The following is a 12,627-nucleotide window of genomic DNA, read 5'->3' on the forward strand; positions in this document are numbered from 1 at the left end:
CATGTGAGGTTTGGGGTGCCCGAGTTAAACAAAAAGTTTCATAGCAAGCAATTGATATGTCTGCAATTGCCGTCGTAAATCTGTTGTTTTGTTTAGTCGACTAATCCAAATCGGAGTGTGATTCTCCGTCTGTTCTTTTCGTTTTCTCAAGAAGCTTGTTGTCATCATCTCTCTAAGCTCCCTTAATTTAAACCTAATCATTTTTGCCTTGTGTGCGCGTGCGGTTATTTATTTTTTTTTTTTTTTTTTATGAGAGCACAATTTGGAGTCTATTAGTCCGGCGAGTGACATTGCGATTAGGATGCAGAGGGTGTCGTCTTTGAGATAGAAGAAGAGAAGGCTCATGGAGAGCGATTATGAGGCTAATTCCCCTAATAACCTTTTTTCAGCTTCTCATTAGCCCGCGTGGAAGGATACGGGATTCTTTACGGTGCTAATGTCCAACGGACGATGTCGCCAATGACTTTTTATGGCAAGATTGGGACGAGCACATTGACGGAGAACTCTGGCTTCATTTTACACTAAAGTTGGCTATTGAAGAAGTTTTGACTTTTAATTCACATGATTTTTTTTTCGCATTGATTTTGTTGTATATACAGGAAATTAGTGAAGGTCACTGCAATATATTAAAAAAAAAAGAAAAAAAGGAAGAAAAAAAAACTAGTGTCTCTTCTGATATTTGGCTTCCAAAATAACTACTGGTACTCTTGATCCCTTTATACAGAATTAAAGTCCAAAACGTGACAATGAATGCTTCTTGTTCCAAGGACAAGTCCCATCCTGACAATCCCTTTTGAAGGGGACATAATGCCGCCGCCCCCCCCAAAAAAATGCAGCAAAACTTTGCGTGCCTTATTAAAGATTTGCATAATACCGATTCCTGTTCTCATAATCCCTGTGGGCGAACTTGGCGTCCTTGTTGCTGTGCGGGATCCGTCCGAAGGGCGCGTGGTCGTTGAAACACGTGTCGAAGACCTCGTCCACGATTTTCTCCGCCTCCTGGCGGTTGATTTTCCTCACGGCCAGGATGGAGCGCAGGGCGCGACCTCGGACGCACTCCTGGCCAAGCAGACGGCACGGCTTTAGAAAGGGAAGGCGGCCAACGGTGTGGATTTGACATCAAAAAGGTACCTGGTGATGCTGTTTCATGCCAAAGTGGAATCGGGCCACTTCGTTGGAGAAGGAGCAATCGCCACTGAGGTTGGCCGCACGAATCTGATGCAATGACGAAACAAAATTAGAATGCAACATTAGAAATTGAGGGGGTTAAAGGTTGTTGTTTTTTTCCCCTCATTATTGTTTTGTTCTATATTAATATGCGCATGTGTTTTATTTTACTCAAGAAACACAAATGAAGTAAATGCATCATAAGATGGATTTGTTGACAAACATTTGATGGTTATTTTTATTTTTTGTGTTTAGTAGTCATTAATCTTACTTAAAAATACATTTTATTTTACAAATACAAGTTGGATCTCATTTAATGTTTAGTTTTACTTCCTTAATAAAAACTGATAAAAGACTATTTTAACCCGTCGAACAATAACATTTAAAAACAAATGATATTGTTATATATTATGTAATAATTTTGAATTGTTTGAATTTATAATTCCAAAATTACTCCAACAATAATTTTACAAATGCAATTACAAGTTGCATTTTATGATTTATTTTTTTGATAAAAAAAAAAAATCATTTTTATTTTATTTTATTCAGGAAAACAAATATCAAATGAATTCATTGTAGGCTAAATTTGGAATTTACATTTTTTATTTAATTTATTTTCTAAAATGGTTTTGCTGTTTATTTTTACGTAAATCTATTTTTATTTTACTTATTTTAAAGTACAAAAATGCTTTTCAGTCACATTTGCTGCTCTTGGGGTTTCTTTTGAATGACAATATTTCTAAATATTAAATCCATTGGCATTTATCTCATTTAAAATCCCCAAACAAGAAATGCGCGATAAATTACAATTTCTCTGGATTTCTCCCAGATTGTTTTCGCTGTTGTTCACCGAGGAGAGAGAAAAATCGGAATTCTGCTCATCTGCGGGCACGTGTCACAACACTGACCTCGGAACAAGCTAAATGTCTGAAGTTGTTGAACCAGTCCACGTGAGCTCGACAGTGGTCAAAGGCGTGGATGAGCTCGTGCGTGACCACTCGGTTCATGTGCGACTGCTGGTGGATGTTGTTCTGACACAAGACAATCTGAAAAGAAAAGAAAAACATTCTGATTGAGCACAATGCGCTGGTTTTGGTTTGGAATTTCTCATTTAAGCAACAGGTGTTCTCACTTGGGACGTCGCTGCATCAAAACCGCCACTGACCGTCCCGTCGCAGTCTTCGCAGGCAAAATGGCGGTCGTCCAACACTTTACTGGGTCAAACAGAGTGCATTTCACGTTGAGAAACGACAAACTGGTGTTTCAGATTCATCACGTCATCTTTTCATGTTTCATGAAACATGTGGACTGCACCTAAACACTTAATTTACCCATACACCAGATGAATAAATAGATAATCATACATAATGTGAAAAATAAAGCCTATATACTCCCTGAAATGAAGCAGTTATTCCCCCCCCCAAAAAATGAAAGCCTTTGCTATTTTAAAAATGTCGATTTGAATTAAATTAATTGTTCAGGCCTACATTATACCGTAGTCAAATTTTCACTTTTCACTAATTGGCTAAATACTACTGTAAAATGTTTAGACTGTATCATCTTACTATGCAGTTTTTTCTTGCTTCAATTGCATTTTAATTTCTTTTAATCCTACCTCAATGCTGCTCTTTGCCCTCTCTTTCTGTTAGCACTACATTATTGATATGACTGTTTAAGAATGCAACTTACCACCCAGAGTTCTTCATGGCACTGAGGAGGAGTTTGGCATATGGACCTGAAGCACATCACAGATTAGGTCGATATATTACAGTATTACATATATACAGTTACATATACATACACGTTACAGTATGCTAACAGCTAGGTTGCTAACAGCAGCTTCTATATGACATGGTTATTAAGAGCAACACAGTATATTATTTCAAGGTTTGAATTGTTCCCTTTGTAAGATATGACATGAGTTACTTTTTAAATGAAGTAACGATAGCGTTACTCACTGGTTTCCACGGCTAACTGTAACATGACCTGACACTTGTGGTTGAAAGTGAACAGGCTCTCTGCGACGGAGCCTTTCTTGTACTTCCTCGAGTTCCTCTCCGGGAATAAATCGTATCCGTATTCTTCTTCTTGCTTCGTCCGGCCCATTGTTGAAAAATAATCGGCCCCGTTGCAATATTTGTGAAGTGCTCCCGGCTAGCCAGCGTTAGCTAGCAGGAGAGGTCATTGCTGGGTTGTGACGTCATCTGATAGCGTCGGGTCAAAGGTAAAAATAAAATAATAATATTAATAATTATGAACAATAGTGTGGTTGATAATACAAACGCCATTTCTAAAAAAATGATTCCGTAAATTAAAAAATAAAACATCTATATGTAATTAAATAAAGCAATAGCTTCACTGCGCACGCTCCGCAGCGCAAAGCCTGCTGGGAATTTGCTGTCATGGCTTCATGACAACAACATTATCACATGAGTTCTCTACTATTTATGACTACTTCATTACTGCTACATTAAAATCGCGCTTGTAAACTGCAGAAACAAGGCAAAGGTAATGTACATCCTTAAACTATTTTGAATCCGACCGATTATTTAAAACGTAGTTATTATTGTACTTAGCATTGTTATTAGCTCGTTTCCGAAACGAGCATGAATCGAAACTCGTGGTTTCTCTGGAAGTGAAATCAAAACGATAGCAAACATTCCTTATAATTATTCGAAATTCACGTCCGTCTCGCAGGGAGGAAATCATGGCCGGGCCGAACAAAGCATTCGAGTTGCAAATGCAAATGCGGCAAAATGCAGAGGACCTGCAAAGCTTCATGAAGGAACTGGAGACGTGGGAGACTGATATGAAGACCAAGGATGAGCAATTGAGGAGAGACGAGCAAGGGGGTGCCAAGGTATGTTATCACTGAAAATCCCTTACGTGTAGATTTAAATGTCAGATCCTATTCGCAGCATTTGCCCTTTGTTTTGTAGCCAAACCTCCCTCCTGTGCGCAACAAGGACTACAAAGCAAAAATGAGGGCGAAGAAGATGAAGATGGCCAACGGTGACTCCAAAGCAGAGGAGACGGACACCAAGAAGCCACCAAGGATCAGATCAAATGATTACCAATCGTGGGACAAATTTGATGTGGTTAGTCAGATCTTTATTAGTATAAAAGAGAATAAGTTTTTGATTCACCTCAAGTATGTGCATCCAAAAAGCTTTTTTTTTTTTGTTTGTCTAGGCCAAGGCTTTGGAGGAGGTGGATAAGGAGGAAAGTCCCACCGAGTCGGACTCGGAGGAAGCTGATCAGGAGCGAGCTTTTGCAGAGAAGGAAAAGGTAACAGCCAGCTAAAATGTATTGAAATACTAAGACGTACCCCCCAAAAAATAACACAGCTTTATCATCAGGGCAACGCATTATTCAAGGAGGGCAAATACGACGACGCCATCGAGTGTTACTCCAAAGGAATGGCTGCGGACCCTTACAATCCCGTTCTTCCCACGAACCGAGCCACCGCCTTCTTCCGCCTCAAGAAGTCAGCATTCACATTGCCGATTGTTGTAGTTTGTTTCCACGCACGCCAACGGGTATTCCCCCTCTTTTTAGGTACGCCGTGGCTGAGTCGGACTGCAACCTGGCCATCGCTTTGGACAGCAACTACTTTAAGGCGTATGCGCGGCGAGGAGCGGCCCGCGTCGCGCTGAAGAATTACGCCGCTGCTTTAGAAGGTGTGTGACGAGTATGAAAACGCAAAAATAGGCCTACTGTATGACTATGAGGCAGTACAGAGAACGTATGTGGTTTACTTATTGTGTGACGCACACGTTTCCGCACAGATTACCAAACCGTTCTCAGGCTCGACCCTGGCAACCTGGAAGCGCAAAATGAAGAGAAGAAAATCAAACAAGTGAGTTGGATTTCTTTTAATGTTCAGTGGGAGCTTGGCCCACCCAATTTAAATTTTTGGAGTGTCCGCTAGGATCGGCCCCAGCTCACCCTTGACCCAAATGGGGGGAAAAAAAAAATGGATGACAGGGGGAAAGCGTAACTCACCGGCTTGCTTTGTCAGACGCTTGGACCTCAGGAACCAAGTGAGGGGACGTCGCCCCAATCAGATCCCGCCGTAGACCAGGAGCAGCAGAGACTGACAGAGGAGCAGCAAAAACGACAGGAAGCGGTTGTCCAAAAAGACAGAGTAAGACCCTTTTCTGAAGCCCTCACATATACAATATGTGTTAAAGCATCACAGTGTAGCTAGTCAAGGTTGCCTTTATGTGGCGTCCCTCAGGGTAACGCTTACTTCAAAGAGGGCAAGTACGATGCGGCCGTCGAGTGCTACAGCCAAGGCATGGAGGCCGACCGCATGAACTTGCTGCTGCCCGCCAACAGAGCCATGGCCTTCCTCAAGATGGAGAGGTAAGAAAAAGCATCGCACCTTTTTCAGGTTTCGGACCGGGGAAACCATATCAGTGTTATATCAGGTTCAAGGAGGCGGAGGAAGACTGCACCAAGGCGATCTCTTTAGACAGGACGTACTCCAAGGCGTTCGCACGCCGAGCCACCGCCCGAGTGGCTTTGGGGAAGCTGGAGGAAGCCCGAAAAGGTGGCGCTTATGCTTTCTATGAATCTGTCTTCAAATAAAATTGAACATCTCAAGAAATAAAATTATTACGGGGTGGGGTAAAAATGCAGATTTTGAGGAGGTTTTGAAGCTGGAACCAGGGAACAAGCAAGCCCAGAGTGAACTCCAGAAACTCCAATTTGTACGTTTTCACCTTCTCCTCCTCACTTCGGACATTTTTTTTTTTTTTTTACTGAATCCTGTTACCTGGATGCTTCTTTTATCAGGACGACGTTTCTAGCGGCCTCCTCCAAACGTCCGACGGCTCCCAGAGGAGAACGGTGCAGCCCGTGGACAAAGCGGCTCACTTGCGCTCCACTGTGAGACATCCATCCACTCATTTCTTTTTCTTTCAAACTAAAATAAGAGCCGCGTTGACTTACTCTGTCGCTGCTCAGAAAAAAAGGTTATTAGAATGAACGAAAACTAACAAAATTGACTCATTGTACTTCAGAGTCTGTGGACTATTATACAGTACCTCTGTTTTTGTGGATTGGACGATTTGCGGATCGTTGTTTTGAAAATATTTTATTTATTAATTTTTTTTACTATACTTATTTTCTTTTTTTACTAAAACTAATAAAAAACTAACACACCTGCTCTGAAAATGAATTAAAAGTACATTAATAAAACTCAAAACAAATCATCATCCCCCCTTGCCCAGAAACCGATGAGGAGGATCGACATCGAGGAGATCAGCGGCAAGGTGACGGTACCTGATGAGTCCTCGCCGCCGTCGCCCGTTGCAAAGATGACCAAGATCCAGGATACGACGGCCTCCCCCTCGCTGTCGTCCGACCAGTGAGTTGACGAAAAACGCTCATCTCGAAAAGACTTTGAACGTCCAGCCTATAAACACCTTTCCAAACTTGACATTTGATGATTGCGCACAAACATTAAAGCGCCAAATCTTTTTCACAGCAAAAATTCGACAAGCACACAAGCCGAACTCAAGCCTCCAGAGGACAGCGTCCCTCCCCCGGAATCATCACACAAAGCCCCCTCGATAAATCTCCCACCCCCACCCGACAAAAGTTTCCAGCTCGAGGCCGACCTGCGCATGATTGGAAACCAGCCGCAAGTTGTTTACAGATACTTAAAGGTTGGATGGAGTCAATAAAACACCATTCGAATGCAGCAATCACTAACTGTTTTCTTATCTTTTTTTTAGCAACTTAAGCCAGAGGCGTATGCGCGCATTTTCCAGAGCTCCCTTGAACCTCACATCCTCAGCCAGATCCTGCAGACGCTGCGGGATTTCTACATCCAGTGAGTACATTTAAGCGCCAAGCCGTATCACATTTCACAAAAGGCACCGCTGTGTATGTTTAATTTATTAAATTCCAATTACGACTTAAGTCCATTAGAATCAAAACATTCAATGCCTAGGTTGAGTTATGTCATTTTTTTCCATTGGAAGGAGTTGACATGGGTCTGATGAGCCAAACTGCCAGCAAGAGGGGAGCAGTGCAGCATTTTAGACATCTGTTAGATTATTTTTCAAAATCACTCAGCCTTGTTTTTTTGTTGTCTTTGCGAAATACAAAATGACACCAACATCATACTTGTGCAGGAATGAAGCTGCGGCCCTCACAGCAGACATCCTCAAAAGTCTATCGAGCGTGAGGCGCTTCGACACGGCCGTCATGTTCATGTCTTCGTCGGAGAAAAAAGGTGGGACGCATTCAGCTCGATTTTTTTTTTTTTTTCCACCATTTGTAATACTAACGCATGATTTTTCTTCTCCCCACCCACAGTGCTTAAAGAAGTGTTTGACTTCCTCCATAAAGCGGATTTGGACGCATCGTCTGTTGCAGCCCTACAGAAGAAGTATGGCGTGTGACCTGTTCCAATGGAATACAGTTCAAAGTCATGGCTGAATTTCAAAAAATAAACTATTTTGAAAGTTGCGTATTCACATTCATAGTTGCAGATTGGATTGAAAAGCGCTGCAAAAAAAAGCCACCCGGTTCAGTTATTATACAAAAATCACATTTATTCAAAATAAGCAGCATACTAAAATGTTCCCATGCTTAACTCATTCACTGCCGTTGACGTATTTATTTGTCTTTTTACAGTCCAGCCATTCAATCCCGGGAATTTATCTTTTTTTTTCACATTTTTTTCAAACATTAGGGTAAAAGAGCGTTTGAAAATGTCTGGCAGTAAATGAGTTAAAAAAAAAAATAATAATAATAAAAAAAAGAAATCCACCCACATGCCAACAACGTGTATGTTAGGTCCACTCTAAATTGTTCGTAGGTGGGAGTGCTTGTTTGTCGGTATCTACAACAGGCTGACGGCCGATCCAGTGTTGTGTACCTCGCCTGGATTTGAACGTTAAAGTGATGTTTCTCTGGAGTCCTTGGGCGGCCTGAAGGTCAGTATCTCCGTGACCGTGTGTCCTGCGAAAACACAAACTGTCACGAGGCTTCAGCTTCAAGTTTGAAGGGAACGCTCGCTTACGTTTCCACTGGTCGAGGGTCAGGTCCGTGTTGTCCATGGTTTGGTCGTATGGCTGCGCCTCGGTCTCCTCCTCCGTGTCGCGGAAGTCGGCGAAGAAGGGAAAGTCCAGGGCCTCCGAGGCGCTGGCACGCTCCTCGGGGTCGAGGAGCAGGATCTTTTCCAACACGGACACAGCTGCGATGCGGAAAAGCAGCGGCGGGGGGATTGGAGTTGAATTTTTTGCACCGGCACTTTATGAATGACGCTTGTTACGTACCGTGTGAGCTGGCTTTGGAGAAGATGGAGTGCAGATCCTTTTTGGGTACTTTTGACAAACCTCTGAGGTAATTTTTGGCCTGTTGGGGGAAATATGGTGTTAGGGATCTATTCTTTATTTTTTATTATTTAATTTATGTAATTTTAATTTCATTCTACTAATTTGATTTTAGGACCTAATTGGATTTAATGATCAATACATATTTTTTTGTAATGTGTTGTAGTTATTTAAATTTAATGCAGCGTCAATTTATTCTAATGTAATGTAATTGTAATTTTTGATTCAACAGGTTTTATTTAGTTTGAACTGGATGTTACTTTTACTTTCATTCTAATTCAATGCAATTTAATGCATGTTTTTTTTTTTTTTTGGAAAGTAATTTAATGTAATATATCAGTCAGTCAGTTATGGTTTGTTAATTTACTCTAATTTCATTCTTACGGAAGAGTAAAGCTTACACTTGGAAAACAATTATTTTTTATGATTATCTGTTTTATAAAAAAAACAAAAATTAAAACTATATATATATATATATATATATATATATATATATATATATGTATATACATACATATATATTTTCAAGTGAATGCAGTACACTTCCGTAGATTCTAATTTAAGGTAATTTCATTTTACTGCAATGATATGGAATTGTACAAAATTGTAATTGAATTTTGGTTTAAATCTTATTCTAACTAATTGTAATTTCTTTTTCTTTACTTTTTGTGACATCATTTTAACGTAAGCCAATTATAGTTTATTTTTACATGTAATTTAATTGAAATGTAACCTAACGACTGCAGCACAATTGAATTCTAGTTCATTTCAGTTTGATTTTTTTCTGACGTCACTTTCATATCTAAATGCAATTCATTGTACTAATACAAACAATGAAGACATTTTATATTCATGTGCTTCCAACTTTGCAAGTAAGGCAATTCTCTGACCAAACACCTGCTTGGACGAGTTTTGTGTGAAGACATTCCATTTACATATCCTGTCAGCATAATTACCAAGTGTGCCAATAATTTTGTCCATACAGTGTGCGTCAGGCTTCCACACTTACATCTTGGCTTTGTAACTTCACCACAAAGTCGGCAGCCGGTGTTCCAGTGATCTTCATGATTTCTCGGAGCTGGTCCAGGTCTGGCACAAGCTTGAAGTCAAGGTTTCACAATCGACTCACTTTGCTTTCCAGCTTTTATAACACTTTACACAACAATAACGTTACTTTCTCCTGGATACGATCGTTGCCCTTGAACAGCGGCTTCCCCAGCAGCATCTCTGCCATAATACAGCCAGCGGACCAGATATCCACTGTAAAAAAAGACGAGAAAATAAGAGAAGAGAAGATACAAAAGTGGACCAATTTTCCACAGTTCCACAGGGTTCAATTTTGGGGCCCCTGCTGTTTTCATTGCTGCTCCTGGGTGTTTCCTGTTTTTTTGTTATTAATGTATTGTTTTAAACAGTCTCGGTTTTTGTATGTCTCATTTTTACTCCATGTACAGCACTTTGTATGCAGCTATGGTTGTTTTTATATCAAGGTGAGTTGAGCCGACATAAACCTGTTTGCGTGTAGTGCATCCAGTTGAGAATGACTTCGGGGGCTCGGTACCAGCGCGTCACCACGTAGCCCGTCATCTCCGCATCAGCCTGCCTCGCCAGGCCAAAATCTAGAATCTGAAGTGGACGAAAGGCCTTATTTATTCTACTGTCAACTAATTCCACCTTCTAAGAGAGCTGTGTGAGAAGACGATGTACTGTACCTTTAATTCACAGTCCGGGTTGATGGCTAGATTTCCTGGTTTTAGGTCCTGAAATGAGTTAGAACACAAGATAAACTATATGGACTGCACTATATTAATATACTGTATTTACTATTAGGTTCTACTGTATTTGTGTGCTTTAACACGGGGCATTTTGTTACCCTAATAGCATAAGTCACTTTTAATTTAGTTCACAATATCAACAAAAATAAACCACCGATGTGAAATGCGGAGAAAATAAGATATAAAAAAGTAAATAAATAAGAACAGAAAATAAGACAAAAGTGGACCAACTTTCCACAGCTCCACAGGGTTCCATTTTGGGGCCCCTACTGTTTTCATTGTATTTGCTAAAAAGTCTACAAGGCTTGAATTTAATCAAGTGGCTCATTTCATAAAACTAACATTTAAAGTGTGTTATTCTGTTTTAAGGTGAGACAAAGAAAGCAAAGATTCTAATGCGGAAATTCGAATGAATGGACAAGAGGAGGAGAAAAGAGATTTAACCCCACCCCCAAAAAAGTGCCTAATCTGAAAGGTCACGCACCCTGTGGATGATTCCCGCGGAGTGGATATACTGAGGAGGGACGAGAAAAAGGCATGACTTGTATTTTGGAAATTTTAATTTAAATGACAACTTTTGACAACTGAATTGAAGCTGAGGCACTCACCTTGAGTCCCTTCATCATCTGGTAGACGAGGAATTGAACTCTGTCCTCTGATAGTCTCTCCAGCTTCATTAGTTTGCCCAGGTCAGTACCCATGAAGGGCATTACCAAGTAGCTGCGGGATTCAAAAGTTAAAACAGCCTTTTGTTTGCTTACTTAAAGAAAAAAGGGAATTGGAGCTTACAAGTCTCTAAGGCGGTCGAGAGAAATTTCCGCTGCAAAAACATCAAGCAGACCGATGACCTACACAAGAGAAAAGAAGGGAGAATGAGTTATATTGTCATGGTTACTTTGAAGAAAGTAATTAACTGATCTCACGTTTTCATGCTTCATGTGTTTGAGGAGGCGTAGCTCCCTGTAGGCCCTCTTGGCAAAAAGTTTGGACTGGAAAGGCCGGTGGAGCTTTTTGATGGCCACCTGCGAGCCTGTCCGCCGGTCCCACGCTGAACTGAAACGGTAGAGTTGAGTGAGTCTCAAAGCGTGGGGCTCCCTCTAGTGGCACGCAAAAGAATCACTGAGTTAAATGGGAAAGCGCAAATACTAGTACAGTGGCTTCAATGTTTTTTTTTTTTTGTTTGTTTTTTTTTTAAATCCAGTTCAGTGCATTTGTTAAGTTCAGTATTTAACTTTTAAGTACAATACAGATACATTTAATTGTTCAAATGTTTTTGTTTTAAAATATTTATTATTAAACCACTGTCGTTGGTGTTAATTAAATCTTTACGTTCCCCGCAGATAAGCGCTTATGTCAGCTGGAGAAAAGTTCTTTAACAACAATGAGGCTGGGGGTGCTCTTCTTTGTGGACCCCTCATCCACACAACACAATGCAAAGTGGGGGTCCTTGTGGAGCCAGCTGTGTCAGAGTAGGGGGACCCAAGAAAATGTCTCAAAAAGAGCAGTAAGATTCAAAATATATAAATGTTTTTTTTTTTTTTTGCTGTCAAAATTTTAGCTGTGCTCACCAGACAGTTCCGTAAGCGCCCGTCCCAACTTGTCTCAGGTCTCGGTACCTCTCCGGGACTTCCCACACGGTTCTGTTGAGGTCTTGCCGGTAAAATCCCGTCCTGGACCCTCGCAGAGCCATCCCGGAGAAATTGGAGGCGAGGAGATTAATCCGCTTGGGTTCTGCTGCGTCGGGGATGCTCATGGGGAAGAAAATCCAAAGCGTCCGCTGATAACTCCAGGAGAAGAAGCGCAGTCTGTCCTGCGGAGACGTTTGGGGGGCAGAATTCCTCCAGGGGTCTTGCAGCTCGACACCCCCAACACACAAGCGCGTCTATTGTGACTGTCGGTCGCCCTGGGCAGTTTATGGGTGTGTCAGTAATGTGGGACAAACATCTGCCCTCACTATTATGCTTGACTGCATTTTTAGAGCTAATCTCACAAATCGATGATACTAAAATGATGATGAAAACATAACATTACGTTGTATTGTGTGGTCAATTATAAATCTTATTATGGCTATCTAATATGAGTATAAAATGGATTATTTTTTTAACATTTATGCTCAATTTGCTGTTTTGTGCGTCATCTGGTGGCATCTTGTTGACAATGACGCGTGTTGAAGTGAGTTTGGGAGTTTTATGGAGACAAGTAGTGCTTTGCTGCCATTTTGTGGCATCTACAGACAATTATTTTTTTTTTTAGAGGGGGGAGGGGTGTCACTGTTAATCACATTTCGCAGAAGGGCTCAGGTGAATATCACTGTGTGTGTGTGTGTATACCGG

At 41.0% G+C, this 12,627-nt stretch overlaps 3 protein-coding genes across 3 annotated transcripts; 1 reads left to right on the forward strand and 2 right to left on the reverse strand.

Moving 5' to 3' along the window:
• Positions 1-539: 539 nt before the first annotated feature.
• atp23 (ATP23 metallopeptidase and ATP synthase assembly factor homolog) lies at positions 540-3,364 on the reverse strand. The gene is made up of 6 exons (XM_086022928.1): positions 3,126-3,364; positions 2,857-2,902; positions 2,300-2,381; positions 2,076-2,213; positions 1,132-1,215; positions 540-1,059 (listed from the first exon to the last, which is right to left on the reverse strand). Exons 1-6 carry the CDS (start codon positions 3,271-3,273, stop codon positions 856-858), a joined length of 702 nt encoding a protein of 233 aa, XP_085879054.1. The 5' UTR covers positions 3,274-3,364; the 3' UTR covers positions 540-855.
• A 184-nt stretch (positions 3,365-3,548) lies between these two features.
• rpap3 (RNA polymerase II associated protein 3) lies at positions 3,549-7,650 on the forward strand. Its single transcript, XM_086022911.1, has 17 exons — positions 3,549-3,675; positions 3,865-4,027; positions 4,107-4,265; positions 4,360-4,455; positions 4,527-4,654; positions 4,726-4,847; positions 4,956-5,026; positions 5,189-5,314; positions 5,408-5,535; positions 5,601-5,722; positions 5,812-5,882; positions 5,968-6,060; positions 6,405-6,541; positions 6,662-6,842; positions 6,912-7,009; positions 7,314-7,414; positions 7,498-7,650. The coding sequence occupies exons 2-17, from the start codon at positions 3,875-3,877 to the stop codon at positions 7,581-7,583; spliced, it is 1,872 nt and encodes a 623-aa protein (XP_085879037.1). The 5' UTR covers positions 3,549-3,675; positions 3,865-3,874; the 3' UTR covers positions 7,584-7,650.
• A 65-nt stretch (positions 7,651-7,715) lies between these two features.
• On the reverse strand, positions 7,716-12,404 carry LOC147126716 (mitogen-activated protein kinase 12-like). Its single transcript, XM_086022925.1, has 12 exons — positions 11,863-12,404; positions 11,218-11,347; positions 11,084-11,142; positions 10,903-11,014; positions 10,779-10,808; positions 10,232-10,279; positions 10,031-10,145; positions 9,708-9,779; positions 9,529-9,608; positions 8,463-8,541; positions 8,207-8,380; positions 7,716-8,145 (listed from the first exon to the last, which is right to left on the reverse strand). The coding sequence occupies exons 1-12, from the start codon at positions 12,045-12,047 to the stop codon at positions 8,081-8,083; spliced, it is 1,149 nt and encodes a 382-aa protein (XP_085879051.1). The 5' UTR covers positions 12,048-12,404; the 3' UTR covers positions 7,716-8,080.
• Between the last annotated feature and the right edge of the window lie 223 nt (positions 12,405-12,627).

The sequence above is a fragment of the Filicampus tigris genome, chromosome 22 (assembly GCF_054856515.1).
Source record: "Filicampus tigris isolate MCC_2025a chromosome 22, RoL_Ftig_1.0, whole genome shotgun sequence".
Lineage (NCBI taxonomy): Eukaryota > Metazoa > Chordata > Actinopteri > Syngnathiformes > Syngnathidae > Filicampus > Filicampus tigris.

Excerpts from the sequence above, each read along its gene's own strand:
- atp23 (XM_086022928.1), bottom strand. The coding sequence starts at position 3,273 with ATGGGCCGGACGAAGCAAGAAGAAGAATACGGATACGATTTATTCCCG. Across the intron at positions 2,903-3,125 it reads ACAGTTAGCCGTGGAAACCA|GTCCATATGCCAAACTCCTC; the intron begins GTGAGTAACGCT and ends GATGTGCTTCAG. Across the intron at positions 2,382-2,856 it reads GCCATGAAGAACTCTGGGTG|TAAAGTGTTGGACGACCGCC; the intron begins GTAAGTTGCATT and ends TGTTTGACCCAG.
- rpap3 (XM_086022911.1), top strand. The coding sequence starts at position 3,875 with ATGGCCGGGCCGAACAAAGCATTCGAGTTGCAAATGCAAATGCGGCAA. Across the intron at positions 5,723-5,811 it reads GCTGGAGGAAGCCCGAAAAG|ATTTTGAGGAGGTTTTGAAG; the intron begins GTGGCGCTTATG and ends GTAAAAATGCAG. Across the intron at positions 6,542-6,661 it reads CCCTCGCTGTCGTCCGACCA|CAAAAATTCGACAAGCACAC; the intron begins GTGAGTTGACGA and ends TCTTTTTCACAG.
- LOC147126716 (XM_086022925.1), bottom strand. The coding sequence starts at position 12,047 with ATGAGCATCCCCGACGCAGCAGAACCCAAGCGGATTAATCTCCTCGCC. Across the intron at positions 9,780-10,030 it reads GATGCACTACACGCAAACAG|TGGATATCTGGTCCGCTGGC; the intron begins GTTTATGTCGGC and ends CTTTTTTTACAG. Across the intron at positions 9,609-9,707 it reads GCTGTTCAAGGGCAACGATC|ACCTGGACCAGCTCCGAGAA; the intron begins GTATCCAGGAGA and ends AGCTTGTGCCAG.